The sequence below is a fragment of the Ambystoma mexicanum genome, chromosome 9, assembly GCF_040938575.1.
Source record: "Ambystoma mexicanum isolate Mex_15411 chromosome 9, UKY_AmexF1_1, whole genome shotgun sequence".
Lineage (NCBI taxonomy): Eukaryota > Metazoa > Chordata > Amphibia > Caudata > Ambystomatidae > Ambystoma > Ambystoma mexicanum.
Window position 1 is genome coordinate 1315973835 of NC_090931.1, and position 20548 is coordinate 1315994382.

General features: G+C 47.0%; 1 protein-coding gene across 3 annotated transcripts in view; it reads left to right on the forward strand.

The window, feature by feature from the left end:
- HSPBAP1 (HSPB1 associated protein 1) overlaps window positions 1–20548 on the forward strand; it is a 1532307-nt gene that overhangs the window by 1221279 nt on the left and 290480 nt on the right. For all 3 annotated transcript variants that reach the window (XM_069616689.1, XM_069616691.1, XM_069616690.1), the window contains exon 7: window positions 3430–3513. In XM_069616689.1, the coding sequence (XP_069472790.1) occupies window positions 3430–3513 (84 nt within the window). The remainder of the gene's footprint in view (window positions 1–3429; window positions 3514–20548) is intronic.

The window sequence follows — 20548 nt, forward strand, 5'->3', positions numbered from 1 at the left end:
CAGCAGTAGATATGTCTGTTGATCTTGTAGGAGTCTGAGACAACCTTCATTGTAAAAATGTGTGTCCATTAATACCAGAGCACCCCCTTTATCTGCTGGTTTAAGTGTGACTGTGGTGTCCTTGGATAGTTCTTTTATTAGTTTAAGTTGGTGACTTCTGATATTCATTCTTTTTGTGTTTCTGTATTTCAACCGTTTAAGGTCTTTTTTGGTCTTGAGGTTTATAACCGGGTGATTAATTTGGGGATGGAACGAGCTCTTGTTTTTCATTTTTAAATAGTCTGATGTGGATCTTTGCTCTCCCAGATCTGGTAATCTGTCAAAAAATACTTTGACTTCCATCTTCCTGACGAGTTTGAAAATGTTAACTTCCTCTTCAAAGATGCTAGTGTTGTTTGTGATTGGTGAAAGCAATTTAATAGAAGAACAAGCCCTTATTATATCCACGCTGGCAGTTTCCTTTCCCCCGTGCCCTCTGTGCGAATGCGGGTAGGTCTGTGAGTCACCGGTATGTACCTGTGGTGTTCTCTTCCTCTCGAAGGGAGCATCCTCAGCCAAACCCCACATTCGTCTTCCCTCCTCATGGGGCAACCATTGTTAGAAACAAACATTTGCTGCTAATGAACACATGTCACTTAGTTTTTGAAATTATGAGCTTTTTATTATTAATTTGCTGATGCTTTTTCTTTCGCAAAATATTTAAGTGTTATTATCTGCATAACAATTCATAATAACCATAGTACTGAACAAACACATAATTACATCTAAAATACAGTGAAAAAACTGTTCATTGGTGTCCAAGGCGTAAACAAAACGCTAGTACATTTCCCAAAAAACTTCTTAGTAAGTGAAGGACACCATGTAGTTAAGTCAATAAAACACAGAATGTGAGTATAGTTAGAGGGGACGTTGATTGTAGGTCTCCTATGCCCGGCAATGGTCTGACCTCATATTTGGTCTCTCTTGACACATTTGTGATTTATGGCCCTCTATTATAGCAAGCGCTATATCACGACTCAATTGAACACAAAGAGGCTGCCCGGGAGCGGGGAGAACTGGAGGGCCTGAAAATCTATAACTGGGGGGGTTGTCCTACCCTCTATGATTCAAGAACATGCAAAGACATTTAAATGCAAACCGGTTTTAAACCCTTTTGGAAGCCCATCCACATGGGGCAACCATCATTAGAAACAGACATTTGCTGCTAATGAACACATGTCACTTAGTTTTTGAAATGATCAGCTTTTTATTATTAATTCGCTGATGCTTTTTCTTCTGCAAAATATTTAAGTGTTATTATCTGCATAACAATTTATAATAACCATAGTATTGAACAAACACATAATTACATCTAAAATACAGTGAAAAAACTGTTCATAGGTGTCCAAGGAGTAAACAAAACGCTAGTACATTTCCCAAAAAACTTCCTAGTAAGTGAAGGAAAACATGTAGTTAAGGCCATAAAACACAGAATGTGAGTATAGTTAGAGGAGACGTTGATTGTAGGTCTCCTATGCCCGGGTATGGTCTGACCTCATATTTGGTCTCTCTTGACATGAGACAACAGTTCCGTTCTCAGCTATCAGGACCTTCGGTGGTTAAGTCTCTTTTCTACAAAAAGTCTCTTGCCTCCGAGGACCTGGTATGTTTAAAATAACAAACAAAATGTTCCTTTTCCAATTGATGACTTTTCACGCCTGGGTCCCCCTCTTCTGGGCTCAGACCCCTCTAGAATATCAGCCTCCCTCCGTCGGGTTCACTGCGGCTTTTTTTTATTTTCTCAAAACAATTTCACTTGTGGTGGTTCTCAAGCCTTAATGTCTTTTTAAACAGTTCACTGTGGACATCCCTCTGTCTGGTTCACTCCTGTCAACACACTGTTAGTTGGGACTTCAGACTTCGCGCCCTTCCATCGGCATCCCTCTGTCGGGTTCACACTTGCCAATCACACCGTTCTTTCTCTTGTCGCTATGCAGGATTCACCTCCCTTGTCTTTTCAATTATGTGTGGGTCTAAGACTTTTGACTGTACAGGGGTTTTGCTAGACCCCTGTATGACCACTTTGATCTTTTCCTTCCGGCTCTCCTACGGCCGTCTGGTATCGGTAGTTTAAACAAACAAGGGATCAACCAGAGTCTCTCGAATGAGCACCCACATGGTTTCATACCCCTCTGTAGCTGGTTTTTCCTTAATGTTAACAGTTCTTTGAACTTCCCTTAATATTCCCTTTTTGACTTTTGTTCAACACAGGTCGGTTTCTTATCTGTTCTCCCCCCGACTCACCGGCTGTGATGACCCACTTGGCTTTTCTTGTCTCGGGAGTCAAGGCCTTACCATGGTAGCAAGCATCTCTCCCTGTTCTGATAATCAATGTAGACGTGCTCCGTGTACTGGTGATATCTGCAACACACGCTGGCTATTGTTCGCGGTCTTACGATTCTATCCACGGAGGCTTCCCGGGTCTGGGTTGACAATGGCAATGTCGCTTCTCTCCTTGCCGTCCTTTCGGTTCTCGCCACCTTTTTGCTCCTCTTGAACTACTGTGCTTGGATAGCTGTTTTGTTGTGTGTAATGTGCTCTCGTGCTCCACCTTTTATCCCTGTGAGGATGGAAAAGGGCCGTCAGGTGTGTGGGTGGGGGTGGGGGTGGTGTGTTCTGGTCAATTGCCTGACTCTGCCTGACACTTGTGTTGGGACATGTCAGGTAAACGGCTCTAGTGTTAGTCTGTCTTTCGTGGTGTAAGAAAGTGTTGGTGTCAGAAAAGGGGATGGGGAGTGGAGTGTCTACATATCCTACGTGGTAGGCTGCGGAAAAGGTGTTATAAGAAGGGGGATACCACGTCTCACCTGTCGGTGTCCCGCTTCCACTCCCCGAGGACCCCTGATCCGGGTTATCCTCCCTCACTTGTCCACCCCCAGGAACTGGATCCAATAGCAATGGATGGCCACCTGGATGACAGATCCCCGTGGACTAGTCAGGCAGACACCTTCAGGTTTCTACCAATTCTCACTGTGGAAAGTTCCCAAAGATGAAGGATGAGAGCTGCTTCGATGGAGTGCATTCAGTGAAAATCTGATTGCAGAGAACTGCACCAACTGTTGGCTGTGAACCTGATACACGCTTTCACGAGTGTTGGGGCAGAGGAGGCTGTTTTGGAGCCCAGCGGATAGAATTTTGGGAGTTAAGGATCTGTCCATTTTTTATGGGATAGGAGGATCGTGGGGCACAGCAGGGGCTAGTTCATTGCAGAATGGAGGCAAGTGCAGCTGTTGCGTTAGAGGAGATTTTGATAAATGTATGTAATAGTAGTTTGATCATTTTCGAAGTTTTTGTTCCTCCAAAAGCAGTGCTTTTTGTACGTGCTTTTGCCACTTAGGGGTGCTATGTAAAGCAAGCGGATTATTAAGTTTTGGTTTCTCATTTCATCAGGTCCTGTTTGTTCCAAGACACTGGTGGCACTACGTCGAATCCATTGACCCCATCACAGTGAGCGTAAATTCCTGGATTGAGCTGGTAAATTGCACAATACCTTTGTTATTTCACTATGTGCAAGTTGACTTTTCTGCTCGCCCAGAGAGACATGTGTGCAACAGGTAACGCATGCATTCATAGATCTGGATGTGTGATGTTAAGTGGGTTAACTCCGACGTGGAGTCTAATCTGGTTGTTCCTTAGACGTATGTTTCATGTTTGCCATCTGTTCATCTCTGATTATGCAACTCGGCTGCCCTTCATTGGGAGTTTGCCAACACACACGCATACACTTGACCCCAGTTACTGCACCGAGACAATGAGTTATTGTTTTCTGGAATGTGCGTGGTGTCCTGAAGAGCTGCACTTGGCAATCTGTACACGCAAGCCTGCTTCATTAGTGCGCTCTCCCATTAAGTGACCCTAATGGGGACAAGCCGTCTTACAAAGACCAATGCGCTGCTTACTTAATAGCTCCCCTATTTATTAGTTGCCAATTTATGAAGCAGTGGGCAATTCGCTAGCTAATGTGTTGCCCCGGAATGTCCGTTTCTTTGTATAAACATACCTCATTTAGTAAAGTGTTAGGAACATTGTGTTGGCTTGCTCCAGCTCTCATGATTTATTATCACCTTGCTAGATTCACAAGGTTGGGTGTGCCGAACGTCCTAAAAGTGAGAGAATTGCAGACCTGCTTCTGTGGGGCTCACTCAGTTGCCACAGCAGAGTATGTCCAAGTAGCTGTACACAGACCACATGCTAGCATCCAGGTCTAAGTGCTATGCCCACTTACTATAGCCATAAATAGTGGCATAAATAGTGTCAGAAAATGTAGGCCCTTGTTTGTAAGAGTTTGGGTGCCAAAGCCTATTATGAACTAACGTGTACAGAGAGCCCAGGAGTTCATTTCACTCAGTCTTCTCCCTCAGCTGTCCTGTTGCTTACAGGCAGCAGCAAAGTAAATATTTCAAGTCTGCAAAGTTTTGTTCCTGTGCCACGGATCTGTGGTGCAGATATGATGTGACTTCTATTGGATGTCGTATGCACCTATTGCCGTGTGTATTTGTAGTCTCTTGCAGCAGCTTCATATCACTGCTGCTCACTTCCACTCTCTTGGCAGAATCATCTGAGATGAAGTCTTTTCTGTTATACCTCTACCTGCTTTTCAACTCCAGCCATGGATGTGGCCCTGCCCTTTTGCGGGAGGATCTCTGAGAATTGAGATGGTTTATTTCAAATTAATTGTGTCCTCCCACGTATTCCTCATCTTGTGATATTCGCTCTCGCCAGCTTCGCTGCTTCAGAATTTTTTTTTCGGCAGAGGGCGCTGTGCTCAAGGTCGTGGCATCGATTATCCCTCGATGGGCTCCGTTCCAAAGTCACTGCTGGTATATATAGCTTGAGCCACGCCCATTGGCTTCAGTTCTGTTTTTTCGAGGAAATACTCGTGGAACACCCAGGCGTGTCCTGTGACTGATAGGCCCATCGTGAGAGGAAAGTGTAAGAAACGTAAACTGTACTGCGGGGTAGGCTGGGAGGGTCGTTGAGGAATACGTGGGAGGAACATCCAGTCCAAAGAACGTTACAGTTGGTAAGTAACTTGTTCTTCGAATGGATTGTGTCCTCCCGCGTATTCCTCATCTTGTGATAGACTCCCATAGCAGTGATCAATTTGGAGGTGGGAGTGCTAGTTATTATTTTCATGGATGGAATGAAGTACCGCCCTGGCAAATAAACCCTTGTTGGAGGAGGAGGCATCTAAGCAATAATGCTTGATGAAGGTATGCATTGATGCCCATGTTGCAGCCGAGCAAACGTCTTTTGCAAGGACTCCCCTCTTCAAAGCCGCAGAAGTAGCCATTCCCCTAGTGGAATGAGCCCATAGCCCATCCGGTGGGTCTTTTCCTGCTAATCTGTAGCATTCCAATATAGCCAGAATGATCCAGCGGGATATAGTTTGTTTTGTCACCGCTAACCCCAATTTACGACCTATATAACCCACAAAGAGTTGGTCATCTTGACGTAATTTTGCCATTCTTGAAATGTAAAAACTGAGGGCCCTTTTGGGGTCCAGTCTATGCAATCTCTCCTCTTCTTTGCCCAAATGAGGAGGAGGATAGAATGTTGGTAAAATATTTTTTTGTGACAAATGGAAGTCAGAAACTACTTTCGGTAAGAAAGATGGTTTAACCTTAAGAACTACCTTGTCCTTGTAAAAGATGATATATGGAGGTTTACATGAGAGAGCCTGTCGTTCACTAACCCTGCGGGCTGATGTTAATGCCACAAGGACAGTTTTTAGTGTTGGAAGCCTCAATGGACAGGAATGCAGAGGCTCAAATGGTATACAAATTAGAAATTTAAGAACTAAGTTTAAATCCCAAGTTGGGACAAGAAACGGTACTGGTGGATATACATTGGTAAGTCCTTTCAGGAACTGAATGATTAATGGAATTTTGCAGTAAGAAACCTCTTCCGAGGAGCGCTTCAAAATGGACAGCGCAGCAAGATATCCTTTAATTGTTCCGATCTGGAGCCCCAGATTGGCTAGATGCAATCGGAAAGAAAGCACCTTTGGGGTGCCACATTGAAAATGGTCCACATCTTTATCTTTGCACCAGTTACTGAACTTGTTCTAATGACATCTGTACAAAGATTTCATTGCTGGCCTTCTGGCCAAAAGCAAAATCTCCATAACATCATCCGGAAGATCCCAATCCTTGTATCTCAACCTCTCAGTAACCATGTGTGAAGGTTGAGTGTCTTGACCTCTGGATGGAGAACCCGACCTTCCTCTTGCGAGAGAAGATCCTCTCTTTGCGGAAGACGTATTGGAGGGCAGATGGACATGCCAGGAAGGTCCAGGTACCATGTCCTCCTGGCCCAATCCGGGGCGATTAGGATCATGGTTTTCCTGAACTTTCTCAACCTCCTGATTACTTGAGGAATCACAGGGACTGGAGAATCCCAGTACTCCACGAACGCGTCTCCTAGAGCTCCTCTCAGGGGGGGGGAAATTCCCTTGAGCTATACTGTTCACACTTCCGGTTTACCTCAGTCGCGAACAAATCCACTTGAGGGGTTCCCCAAAGGGTGAAGATCTCCAGAAGGACTTCCTGAGCTAACTCCCACTCGTGGGAGACTGTGCTCTGCCTGCTCAGAGTGTCTGCCGCCGTGTTCTGCTCTCCGGCTAGGTGAACTGCCGATAGATTCCTTCCCGTATTGCCCAGAACCAGAGCTCCATTGCTTCTCTGTACAGGGGTAGTGATCCTACGCCTCCTCTTTTGTTGAGGTAGTACATGGCCACTGTGTTGTTCTAGAGACCATCGACGCCACGACCTCCAGCACAGTGCCCCTTGCCGAAAAAAGATTTCCGAAGCAGCGAAGCTGGCGATAGCTAATATCACAAGATGAGCAATACGTGGGAGGAACATCCAGTCGAAAGAATGTTACAGTTGGTAAGTAACTTGTTCGTCTGATGCAGACAATGTCCTACCACTGTAAAGCCAAACAATAGTTGTGGTCTGTCGGTACAACTGTGATGTCCTCATTTCCTCCTTCAATCCTAGGTGACAGTGTTACCTGATGAACAGTGCTCCCGATAAGATTTTGGATTGAGAGCATTTAACTTCCTATCCTAAATTGGAAGTCAAATAATGTTTTTAGGTAGTAAAAAGGTAAGTCCTGTTTCCAATAGGAGTATTAAACAACAGTAAGAAATATGCCCTAAATGTTAAATAGAAATGTTTTAAAATAATTATTTGCCCAAGTTATTCATGCACATTAAGATTCATTTTTTACTTCTTCCTGTGGCACTATGCGCACTACTGATCCAGACTTATGCATAGAGTTGAGAGGGTGAAAACAGAGTAACAGGCTTCTATGTGTCGATTTCCCATTTTTGTTGGGATTGTTTTTACTCCCTGGTTTTATTTTTTGGGAGTTTTTGCCTATTTTTAGGGAGTAAAAGTGGCCGATACACACCTTATCTGTAGGGCTGCTGCTGACACAACCATGTGCTGCCTGGAGTCACTCCAGAAGGGCCTCCTTAATTGTTTGACATTGCTGAGAATCCACTTTGTCTGCTTTGGTAACAGTTATAGGAGCTGTGTCTCCTAGGGACCACAAAGTCTGCACTGTTCCCCAGCTTCATTGAACAGCACTTCATTGGCCCGCCATTGCCCTCCTGCACACTCACTCTGGGCCTGACACCACAGGAAGCTCCTTATGCAAATGCTTGATGCCAGCAAAACCAGCTAAATCCCTAGAGTTGAACAACCACAGTAGCTGAACCTAAACAGCTTGAACTTCTGCAGCTCAGGTCTTTGAGGTGCCATACAAAACAGTTCAAAGCTGAGACCCAACATCGACTGAGGGATACTGATCATAATGTTCCATCCAATTCATTATGGTCATTTTGACCCTAGAGCGTTTTTCTTCCTAGTGATATTTGCTTGATTACCCAGTTCTTCACAATGGAATCCCAGAGACTTGGACTGGAAGAGACTGGGCATTCCAGAATCACTCTGTGCTTAGAAAGCCCAACCTCCCCTTAAACACCCATGTCAAGAGAGCAACGCTTCATGACCATCTAGTGTTCAACAAGCAGTCATGTGCCTCACCGAAGCCTGAGCTGCACCATTGCTGTGGTCAGGCTGGAAATGTATATAGACCTTTTGGAATGAACTTGTCTTATGTGGACATTTTTCAATTGCAGTGAGACCCTGGATCTGCAGTTTCCGATGTTTTGTTAAAACCCAAATGGTTAGATACTTTTGAATGCTTCCATATAGAGACTTTGGGTTTTCAGAGAAGAACACTGCTTTTTGCTGTATTGTACTCTCATGTATTTATTAGGGGTTTTTGAATAGTACACAGATCATCTCCTGCAGTAGAGCTCCATAAGAGGAAAATAAATTGCTAAGATACAGTGCAGAGAGGATAGCTCAAGGCCAATGCGTTTGTCTTGAAAGTATGACAATGCAGAGCAACACAGGTTCGAATCCTGGTCCACGGCCTAGAGGCTGATCTCCGGTATTAAGCAGGATATAAAATATTAATGAATGAATACCTGTGCTTTACTTCAAAGTGCATGATGCTGCAGGCATATATGGCAATGAGAAATAAAACATAATGTCGGTCACTGGCTGCATGCTGCACCTTCCCGGCTACCTTGTATATAATGCATCTGTATATTACCCCTGTAAATGTTGTACATAATTTATATATGTTTATGTATATATAAGTGTAACCTCTAACTGCCTGCTGTAACACTTTCTTGTAACCACCTTTCTAAACATGCGCCCTGATGCCCGTGGGGAGGCTGCGCAATACAAATAAATAAATAAATACAAATACAAATGCATGCCATGGTTACAAGATGGGGCGCACTGGTCGTAGCCATTTGATCAGTAACCTGTGTAAAAGCACAGGCTGGCCAAATTGCACGGTTACGTTAGACAATGTAGTAAGGGATGTCTGGAAGGCACTTTCAAAATAAAAGGATGCCGTCTTACCCTCTCAAACGAAGGTGGTACGGCATTTCATGAAGATGAGCCTTGTATGTGAAGGAGCATACCCGCTATCTCTTTGGTGCAGACTTTGAAAGATGCATCTAAGGTGGCATTGCGCCAATTTTAATGGAAAGGATCTTTTTTTAGAGGTAGCCACACATGCTTCCATGATGTGGGTTGTGAATTATGTGCAAGATTTAGCATTCCTTTTTTGGGGAGTAAATGGAGGGACTTTAAGGCCGGATGATGATCCATGTCATTTCATCGCGGGATGTTTTTTCGCGGGGTTTTTTACCGCAATTTTTTTTTTACGAAAAAGCCCATCAAATTATTTTTTTCTATTATTTTTGGGGGGATTCCCCCCACACCCTCCATTACATTTAATTTTTTATTTATTCACAAAAACCCTCACCCCATATATATAACTTTCTAAACCCCCTAAAAAATTCCATGGGTTTTTTTCATTAAAAAATTTGCGGTGAAAAAACAGGCCGCAATGAAAGGACGTCGTACCGTGAGCATGCCCTTCAAGGTAAATATTGTTCTACCAGTGTGGTTCTGAATTCTCGGTGCAGTAACTGGGGTCAAGTTTATTCTGTAGGATTCAGTGCAATCTGTATTTCTTCTTCTTTTTTTAATACATTTAGGGGGATCCCTCTTTGGGTGGTATGTATTCACAGCAATGGGCATTGTTTCAGGGGTGAATATGAGGGTACTATAGAATATGCCAAATAATTATTTTCTACACAGGTATTGGAGTAGGGCCTATTGAGTCCACCCATTTGAAGGGGATGGGCGAGAAGGCCACAATGTCTACAAGTACAATTTCACTTTTATGACTATTATGGCAGAGTCCATTTTGTTGCATTTCGTGGCGGACTTGTGTTAAGCAGTGTTCAAATAAGAGGTGAACCTTAAGGCCATAGCCCCAGTTTAGATTAATCGGTCTATCGGGCGCATACATGTGGTAACTGATGTTGTGGGTAATGTGGATGTGGGCGTGCACACAATTGTTCTAATTGGTGACCGGACATACCCTTGTGGGATGCGGCATTTGGTTTAATATATTTTTGACACAGAATTCCCTTACAGAATCCCCCAATGCAGACGATAAATACCTTATCATTGCACTGAATAGTGCAGGCACGTCATAATATCGGTGCATGAATCTCAACTCCCTCGCATATAGGTCCATAAAAATATCTACCTTATTGACAACAGACTGTGCTACGAAAGACTATGTATGAAACCAAGTAGCGTCTTGAACCAGCCGACCCTTGAGAGCTTTACCCCTTTTGCACGATAATGTCTACCAATAGGTGAATTAAAAAAACAGCAAAGAGAGCCCTGTTTAGCTGCCCTTGGATTTTAGCTCTTTGGAATGGTCTACAGTTTGCAGTAATTCGTGTTCACTCAACTGATCATTTTTGAAAAAGTGGATTTTGACCTCACTAGGATTTGAGCCTTTTGAAGAGCTGGATATAGAACTTGAGAAGATTTTGGATATTTGGATACCAGGTAAATTTGACACACCATACTTAATGTGGAACGAAGAAGGGCATGTAAGGATTTTTTTATTATTTTTTAAAGATTTGTTTATTAGCATTTTGTGGTAAGGTAGGCGCTTGGTAGACCGCCTGCACGTGCCCTCTGAACCTCTCTCCAAAACCCATGTGTGCCATGGTGAGAAAAAGAAACAACCACTCCGCGCGGTCGAATGCCTTCTCTGCGTCCAAAGCTAGCAGGACCGCTGGGAACCCAGGCTTCGTCACCTTCTCCACCAAGTGACATACCCGCCTGGTTTGTCAAAAGTCTGACAGGATCTAATAAACCCTGACTGGTCGGGATGGATTAGGCCCAGGATGAGGCCCTTGATTTTAGCTGCCAGAATTTTGGTATATATCTTGGTGTCTGTTGATCAAGTGTGACGGGCGGCCCACCACAAATAACCACGCTGACTCCTGAGTAAATGTTCAATGGTGTTTTTTAAAATAAGTGGTCAGAATGGTGCATCTGTTTCCTTAATTCTCTGGGGTCTGTGGGACTGGGGATGATTGGAGCTAGGGCTGTCCCTCGCTCCTCTAGCCCTCCCCTGGCCTGCAATTCACCTCTCAGCCCCAGATGTCTATATCGGGCTGTTAGTAGTCTACCGATCGGTAACCCCGGTCTGTCTCTCTTCTTACTACAACTAAAGCTGGTCTCCCTAAGTCGTTTGCTATCTGATTGCCGAGGGAACATCTAACTCTCCCTCTCCTATCATTGGGTAGTTGCTGGGAAAATAGGGAATGGTCGTTCTTTCACCCAGCGTCACTTACACTTCTTCCACAACCTCTCATTGCTGACCCTTCGCTATACAAATCCCTTCCACTGTTCTCCTCCCACCATGTCACTGTCCCTCCAATCTCTCACTCTGCCTTTCCACCTCCACCCTTTGATCTTACTTCCTTTCCCACTCCTGTTCTTACAACTTATTTTTCCCACTACCCCTCTACCTCTTCCCTCTTCTCCAGACTTCCTCACTCCACTTCACAGCCTCTTACTATTCTTTTAATCCTCTTCAATTCTGTACCAATAGCTACTCCTATTCTCCCACTCACTGTCACTTTTCCCGCCACTACCTCAAATACTGTTCCCACCCCGTTACTACAACTACCTCTCTACCACCTTCCAGATTACTCAGGGATATGATGTCCTGCACACCTCTCACTGTTACAAACCCCTAGCGATATGATGCCCTGCTCACCCAGGGATGTGGTTCCCCGCTCACCCTACTCCTACTAACCCCCACCGGACTACTAGCCTTTGTTCGCTACTCTCACCACCTACTACCTCTGCTCCCAACCACTACTACCTCTGCCACTACTACCCCACTCTACTACTCCTACTTCTGCTACTCACACTCCTCACACAAGCACTCCACAGACCCCCTCCTTAACGATATCCTCCGCACTCCCAAACGCTCTTACCTTCACTGGGCTCTGGGACGTCCTGCAGCGCCTCCTGTGCTCACCCAACTAAACCACATTTGCACATTCATGCTGGCTTACTTAAATCCCCCAACCCCTCCCAGGATTGCCACTTACCTTAACCAATAACTTACCTGGCTCCAGGGGGTGTGACGGGGATGGTCAAGGCAGGGCTTTAAAAGGGCTAGTAAGCCATGCCTCTTTTCCAACATGGACCCTGAAGCGGTCCCGGGATGCTGGAACACACCAGGCCCTGTAGGGCCTTTTAAAATAATTATTATAATCCCTGGTGGTTTAGTGGTTTAAGGCCTCATGGGGCCTTTAATTTTTAATAATACATCCCTGGTGGGTTAGTGGTGGCGTTGCTGCACAGGCTCCAGCTGACACCTCTCAGCTGGTGGCGCACTCCTTTGCTGGTTGGTGTTGTGAGTTAGAGCGGCACTCCTTTGGTGCCACGCATCCCTTTTCTACGTCCCTTACCTGTAATGTGAAGCTTGACGGCACCCGTGAAAGGGATGCCCCTGCTGTGTCATGGTTGCCGGCTTTCTGCTGTTGTGGCCCGAAGGCCACTATCGCTGCAGGTGAGGGGTGGGAGGGTCCTTCCTACACAGGCACCAGTGGGGGCTGGGTCGGCTCCCCCCATCTTTCTGACATGTCACACAAGGCTATCGGGCGGTATGAGCCACAAGGCGCCGGGTCTTTGCGGGCGGGAACACCGCTAATTTAGCTTGGTCCATGGATTCTGTGATATCCCCCTCCCGCCTCAAAATAGTTGTATAATTGCACTAGATTTGGGGCAAGGATAGAGCGGTGGTACTTATAAAAGGTGGCCGTAAAGCCATCAGGTCCCAGGGCTTTGCGTTGGGGGAGTTTCCCAGTGGACACTCGAACCTCCTCCTCCATAATATTTATTTATTTTTACATTTGTTTCAGCGCACAAAATCCTCATCCAGGCGCTTGTTACAGAAATTGCATGGTACATAAACCTATGGTTACAAACATAGTGGTGTGATCGGAGTCTCAAATAGGTAGGATTATATCGATTGGCAGGGCCTCACCTCATGTTACGTGGGCTCAGTCAGCGTGTGAGTCAAATAGGTACGATTACACTAACTGGCAGAGCCACCCTTCGTGTTACAGAGGGCTAAAACAGGTTGTGTGGGAGTAGTTTCGCAACCCCCTGAAATGCGCATAGGGGCATTCTGGGCAAGAAGCGGAAAATGCTTACCGGGATCACATAGTGCCAAGATTCGATTTTTGCACATGGGGCACTCTAAGCAAGAAACGAAGAAAGCTTACAGGGGTTACATAGCGCCAAGATTCGGTTATCACGCATGGAGAACATAGCCTGGCCAAGCCTCACCTCATGGTGCTTGGGCAGTATTGGTGGATTAACAGAGGTAAGAGATGAATCGGGTAGGTGGGGTGTGTGAACGTGTCCAGCAGGAGACAGAGCGCATAGTCAGTGAGGTAGCATGCGGTAGCATAAAACACAATTGATCAATGTTAAGCGGCTTACCAGGACAAGGTGAGTATTGTAGATAACGTAATATAGTGCATGTTGCCAAGACATGGCAGCTCTTCCCAGGCATAGGCGGCAAGAGCAAAATGACGTGGGATCCATTGAGGTAATAAAGGAAGCGCAGCGCGCCGAGCCGTCGAAAGCCCTGGACAGGCCCAGACAAAGAGCCTTTTAAGGGGGCCTTTGCTGGGGGGACTGCAAGCCTTCCGGCTTGCTTCCGATCAGCTTTTCCAATGGCATTGCTCCAATCGGATCGCAGCAGGGCTACCATAGATACTGCGGTGCTGGTATGCCGGTAGGGCGTCGTCGCAGGCCACATCACTGCGGTCTTGATGGTAATGCAGGAACGGGGCGGTCATCTTAGTAGGAGCAAATGCTCCACAGGCAAAGTGTAGAATTTGGTCAATAGGCTCCTCCTGCAAGCAGAGTGCCGCAGGAGGGGGTCAGGTGCTCACTCCTGATGTCGTTGGAGATATCTGCGTCTAGCACCTCTGTCCACCAGCGACAATGTTGGCAGCTCTACCGCATGCAGATATACTTTCTTTGCTTCCTCTTGGGGCCTATCTGAGGCATAGAGATCGCTGTAGAAGCGCTCAAAGCACCTGAGAATTCCCTCTGTCTCTACGATTTCGTTCCCCGCTCCGTCCTGAATTTTCAGGGTTGTCTGGCCCGCTCCCCTCTGCCTTAGCGGCCTCGCTAGGTGCTTACCCACTGTGTTCCCCCTAACATAGAATGTCTGCTTCGTGTTAAAGAGGCTCCTCTCCACCCTCTTAGCTCTCAGTACTAGCCCCTAACTCCAGATCGTCTTCCATTCTCCTAATTTGGTTGTCCCTGGAGACCTTGAGAGCGACCAGCTACCCCACCGCCCCCTCCCCCCCCCCGCCCGAGTACTGCCTTGAAGGCATCCCACCAGTTCCCTGGAGAGGTGTCGGACATGGCATTTTCTTGAAAATAGGTCTGGATTTTCTCCCCCACCGTTACCCACAGAACTGAGTCCGCCAGAATCCATTCCAGCATTGACCATTGCCAGAGGCACCTCTGGCTTTGAAGCATGTACACTGAAGCACCCAGCGGGGCATGGTCAGACAGTGCTATCTCACCTAGGGAAACTTCCCGTATTCGTCCCGCTAGCTGAGCACACACCCAGATATAGTCTATGCAGGATAGAGTTCTATGGACATCCGAGTAGTATGTGTAACCTCTTCTGAGCCCCTGCATGTGCGCCAGGCATCTACCAACCTTAACCTGTAAACCTCTCTTCGATTTCCTGAAACAACCTTCCCTTGGTTGCTTGTCCCGCCTCAATGCGATCTTGCCCCGGAATCCACACCACATTCAGATCTATGGTTAATATGATGTCCCCCTCGTCAAACCATTCAAGCTCAGCCAGTGTAATTCTGAGACATCCGTCCTGCCCGGAGTTCGGCTCATACACCCTCACAAGGGTAAATATGTCAGTGTTGATGTGGAATTTAATGAAGAAAAAATGGCCCTGTTTATCCTCCTTTAAGCTCAAAAAACCCCTAGTTTGGGGATGTGCTTGAAGGCCATCAAGACTCCCGCTATTTTATCGGTTTAGTTAGCCTGGAAAATATGTGGATCCATCGGAAGGCAGAGCCTCAACTTGCCGCTCTTCTGGACATGGGTCGCTTTGAGCATGAGAAAGTCTGATTTCTCACGCCTCAAGAAATGGTCCACCTTTAGCCAGTTTAACAGGGAATTCAATCCCCTAATATTGTGAGGACTTTGAACCCATTGTTCATTCCTCCCATCCCTTTCCTCCGAACTCCCCCCTTTCCGACCCCCTCTTTGTCTCTGCTAGAGAGCCTCTGGGGATTGTCCGCCTACATTGTATGTTTCGATTGGGGTGTGGATGCTAACCCCCCCTTAGCTATTTTCATTCACCCACTCACATCACCGGGGTCTGGCCGTCCCCTCCCATCACCGAGAACCAATCCAAGTGTACTGCAGCTTCCCCTCCCCCCCCAAACCACCTCCCACCCCCCTTCCAACCACCCAGGTCAGTCCGTGGGTCCTAGAGATAACTTTGGGATGAAGCCCCGACCATGTACCGGTAAACCACCTGGGCCCAAGAACTGTGGAGAGGCTTCGCTATTCCTCTCCATAGAATTTTAAGGAAGCAAACTCCCCAATGCTCATCCCTCACCCCCCGCTAATGCCTCCACCCCCTGGAGTCCCCTCGTGCAACCCCTAGTGCCCTCTCTTGAGCAGGGACCTAGGAATCATCATTTGACCCCCCCCCCCTCATCCCTGACTCCACTTGACCGACCAATCTTTTTAGTGTCCTTAAGTTGAATTCTGACTGAGCATCTTCATCATCACACCACCTGCAACACATCCTTAGATTTGCTCCAGCCCTTCGGGTGCAAGACTGTTTATTATCCCTCACCACTGTAGACCGCTCCAGGGCCCATGTCCTCTGGACCCAAAGCACTGTCGCAGTTCTCTGGTGAGACCACGCTGAGTCCTTCTTAACATGTCGTCACCCTGCATTACCTCCCTTTCCATGTGAAACAGCAAGCCAAACGGAAAGATCCACTTGTAGCGGATCTTCTATTGGTTAAGGATCGTGACTACCAGCCCCATCAGCCTCCTCTTAAGCAGGGTGAAATGTGCCAGGTCTTGAAAGAGTTGGACTTCTGTTACGTTGGTTTTCAAAGAGGTGACCGTGCAGACTGCTTTCAGAACTTCTTTTGGCCATAGGATGCAAAAGTGGCCAGGACATCCCTCGGGTGGGCTCCTGGCTCTCTTCTTGTTGGGCCCACTCTATGAATTCTATTGAGGCAAACCCCATCCGGTGGGAATTCCAGAAGCAGCTTGGCAAAGAAAGATTCAAATGTCAATTTAAGGTCCTTATCTGTATCTTCCTCTGAGACATTCTTAAGGCGTATGTTTGATCGCCGTGACCTGTTCTCTAGGTCCTCGCACTGGGGTTCCAGGTTGTGCGACATCATTGCTAGTTCCAATTCTTCACCTGTTTTCCTTGTGTCCTCGGCCAGGTCTTGCAGTGCCAGTTTGTTTGTGTCTACATGTCCCCCAGCTTCGAGAGTTCCCCCATTAATCTCCTGCACTGCTCCTTAGAAATTAGCCTTCAAGGAGGAGAATTGTTCTTGGAAGGACCTGCGATCCGGTTCTGGAGGTCCGCTAAGCACTGCACCAGATTCTCCTTGTTGACTGCCATGGGGCACATCTGAGGTGAGGGCTCGCCTCCTCCTGTGCTCGCGTCTGAGGGTGATGCAGGCTTTAGTCCCTAAAGCCTGCATCACCCCCTTCCAGATGCCAACACCTGTTTAGTGAGCCTTCTGCTGCCTGGGTAGCTGCAGTTTGGTGAGCTGGGGTCTCCTTGTTCCTTCTTCTGCCCTTGTTTTTCGACATTTGCTCCTCCATTCTCTGCTCGGGCGCTGCTCACCTCAATGCCAGGAAACTCTCCATAGAATGTAGCGGCCTGCCCTTTCTTCCACTGCTCAGCTTTCCAGAGCCAGGCCCGGGTCTGTACGCTCCTATGCAAATGGATCCAGTGTGCCCAGGGTATCCGTTGGCTTCTCACGGGCTAGTAGAGTTCTTCAAATTGAGAGTTCAGGCTCTGCACCCCCTGTGGGGCCAATGTCCTCTCTCTACTGCAGTGAGCCCGGTGTGCCACGTACCCCCCAGAGGGCCCCGCCCTGTCAGGGAGTCTTGTTGCCTATTCGGGCTCGGGCTCCTTCCTTCATGTTGCTCGAGGAACAGAGTGCCATTGGGGCAGATATAGGGGGCCCCCCTCCAGGAACCGCTTCCACGTGCCACTGCTGCTGCTGTTTCAGTATTCAGCGGCCACCCGCCACTTCTCACATTCCAGCGGCCGCCCTTCGGGGTTGGTACCTTCTCTGTTTCCTGTGGGGTATGCCTTGTCGTTCTGTGCAGGATCTCCTCGTCTCAGAGGGCAGCATTGCTCTGTTCAGGGAGGCCGGCTCCCCTCCTCCACTCTCGTCGTTGGGTCCCACCGGGGTCCGCCATCTCAATTGACCCATGGCGACCACAGCCCCCACAAGCTTCTCTCGAGCCCGGAGGTGTTCATTCTCTTCTGCTCTGCCGCCAGGCTCCTCCAGCGGCTGCACTTCTCCCTCAACGACCTCTCAGATTAAGCAGCTCCTGCCATTGGTAACCCTCCCAGGCAGTCACCGGCCCCACGCATGGTCCAACTCTGTAGCCAACCACGGCACTTCGCTTCCCTCTCCAGCGTGAGCAGGGGCCGAGGAGTCAGGGCTCCATGGTGGGCCGCAGCGCACACTGCTCCGTCTCCATCCACTCGTCGAACGGGGCTGCTAAGTCAATTTATTTCCACCTTTAATTTGTGCCGGGGACGAGCTGTGTCTAGCAAGTTTACCCCGACAAGCAGCCATCTTTGAATCCCGGCTTCAAATTTGACTTTCTTTTGCATGGGCAATCTTACCATTAAGTGTTCGAGAACACTACATTAGTTTGAGCTTGCAGTGCTTTTATCGGATTAGCAGGAGATTAGTATTACTACCCTTGATGCCCTGTGAAATAAGGGAAGAGTCCTCCTCTTTGGCCAAGTGAAATCACTAACATGTCAGGCTGTGGTGCTATCCCCTCCTAATTTACATGGTGTCCCATCCAGGGCAGCGGATAAATAGACTTCATCATGATGGTTGAGTTATCTCCATGCCGATATCTGGTTCTGCACAAGCTGGCGGTCGATTCAGAGGAGTGACAAGGAGTCTCAAAGGAATTCCTTATTTCTCTGTGTTAACATGGGGGCACCCACAAACTAGAGGTGTTATGATACTCGTTTTTTAACCGGTGACCTGGCCTCTGCTTGCAGTGATGTTTGAATGCAGAGCCTGTACTGGGTTGGAACATTTGCAACATGTTTTCATGGACATTTATCATGTTTAAACCTGCTACTCTACACGAGTAGATAGTTAATAGTTGCTATGGTAGCCTGGGATTCCTCTACGTGCATTGCTTGAACCCTTTGCCTGTATCCAATCCTACACATGTTAGTATTTCCTTCCTTTTACTGTATTCCCTGAGTACTGCATACCACGGTATGGTCAGCTGTTACTCGGGGTCTCACTGTACCTTGTTTGAGGCAATGTTTTTATGTCATCAAGGCTTGCTACTGTCTGATCTCATTACCTGTGAGCATTGTAGCAGTGATGCTTAAACTATGCAGCCCATCCATTTCACTTGCACTCTGCCATTTTTTACTAGAGCTACTTTCTACTGTGAGAGTCTCTGAGTAGTGTGATGTACTCACTTTTTATGTACGAAGGGGAGCATTTGTGTTACAGAATATGTCAAACAGTCATGACAGTTGGCTTTGGTTTAGAACCGCTGCCCAAGATTTCCATTGCTTGCTCTCAACTGCAAAGATCTCTTTGGTTTATCCGGATTTTCATTTAATGTGCCTGCAGCACATGGAGCATGTCACCTTTGTACATATTCTCGGAGCTTCCGTAAGGCTGTCTGCTGTATCGGTGGTTGTGTATGCAATTTTTCCAGCTCCCCACGGCCTGCTTTCGATCTGTGAGAATTGGAGCTGCTCCACAGTCGAATGGGAGTGGTGTTGACTAGGGTGGACCCATTGAGTAAGTGGGTCCCTGGTTGTAATATCCAATGGATATAAACTCGGCATCGTGTATAGGTAACGGAAAAATAAAATGTGCCCATTCTTATCTGCAATGCACATTTTTATGCAGGATATGTCAACAGTTTTTGGACCACCGCAATGAGAAGACTGTTCAAAATTAGAACTGATGTACTAAATTGTAATTGTTTGTTTGTGAAGCGCTTATACACAAGTGAAGTGCTTCAATGCGCTTCAAGGCAGGAAGGGAACAAGGGAATACAGTTGTCATTCTTAGGGCTTGAAGAATCTGAATGATTTAGCAACAGTAACTAGCATACTAGTCCAGGGGCATATCTACTAGTAAGTGCTTGACAAAAGAGGAGAAAAAGGGTGTCGGGAGAGGGGGAAGAGAATACCAAAAAATGAACTACTCTGGTGACATTTCAGACTGCTTGATAGTTGGTGATCCAATGCATTTATGCATGAGAATTTCAAGCATGACCAAGCTAGGGAGGAGAGACAGAGGGAGGACCGGATAGACAGTCTTGCAAGGTCTAGAACATTCAAGGTCAAGTTCTTGCAAGTGCGCAGAACAGAGGTGCAAGGGAGGGGGACAAGTGCGCCCAGTCCAGCAGGGGCCTGGGTTAAGTGCAGAGTTGTTGTTTCTCTCATGGAGCATAATGTGTAGTGCCAAGCAGAGTGCAGAGGCCCGGAGGCAAGTGCTGGACTGGCGGAGGAGCCTGGGACATGTCGGGCTCTGGAGGTGCACCAGGCAACCAGTCAGCTAGCTGTGCAGGTTGGGGAAGAGAAGGGAGGAGGGAAAGAAGCAAAGAGAAAGGAGGTTAGCAGGGGAGAGAGAAGGAGGAAGAGAAGAAGTAGCTCTTGAGGAGTTTCCGGACCTTAAGGGGGTCCTACTCTATTATTGGGGTTGAAGCATTTGTGGTAGTCCAGTCTGGTTCGCTTTGCAGTGTCTTTCTGCTGTCCCATTGCAGAGCAGAGGGGCATTTCAAAATGTGAGAGAGCTGGCCACCCCGATCATAAGCAATAATCTTGTTTACATACCTGCAGCTTTGTTGACTTCAGTTGTTCATAACAGTTGCCGTTGAGCTTTGTGCTGCTATCCCCAATGTGTGGCCAGTATGCATCAGTCTCTGTTTACTTGTCTTTCTATGTGTGAATATAGAACATATTTTCCTTATACAAAAGCCCATACGCTTGGTTGTGTCAGTACTTCGTCGATTAACAATCGAGGACAGTGTGAGGAGATAACAAAAAGTAGGAGCAACATTGGAGTTGAGGTTGAGGAAGGTGCAAGAAGAGTGATGGTTCACAAAGGCTTTGGATTTCAAATACTACACACATGATCTTGAGTGAATTGAATTGATATTTTATTTCTATCGCACTCTTAAACAAGTTTCGAATGGATTGTGTCCTCCCACGTATTCTTCATCTTAGATATATTTGTTTTGTCGGCTTTGCTGCT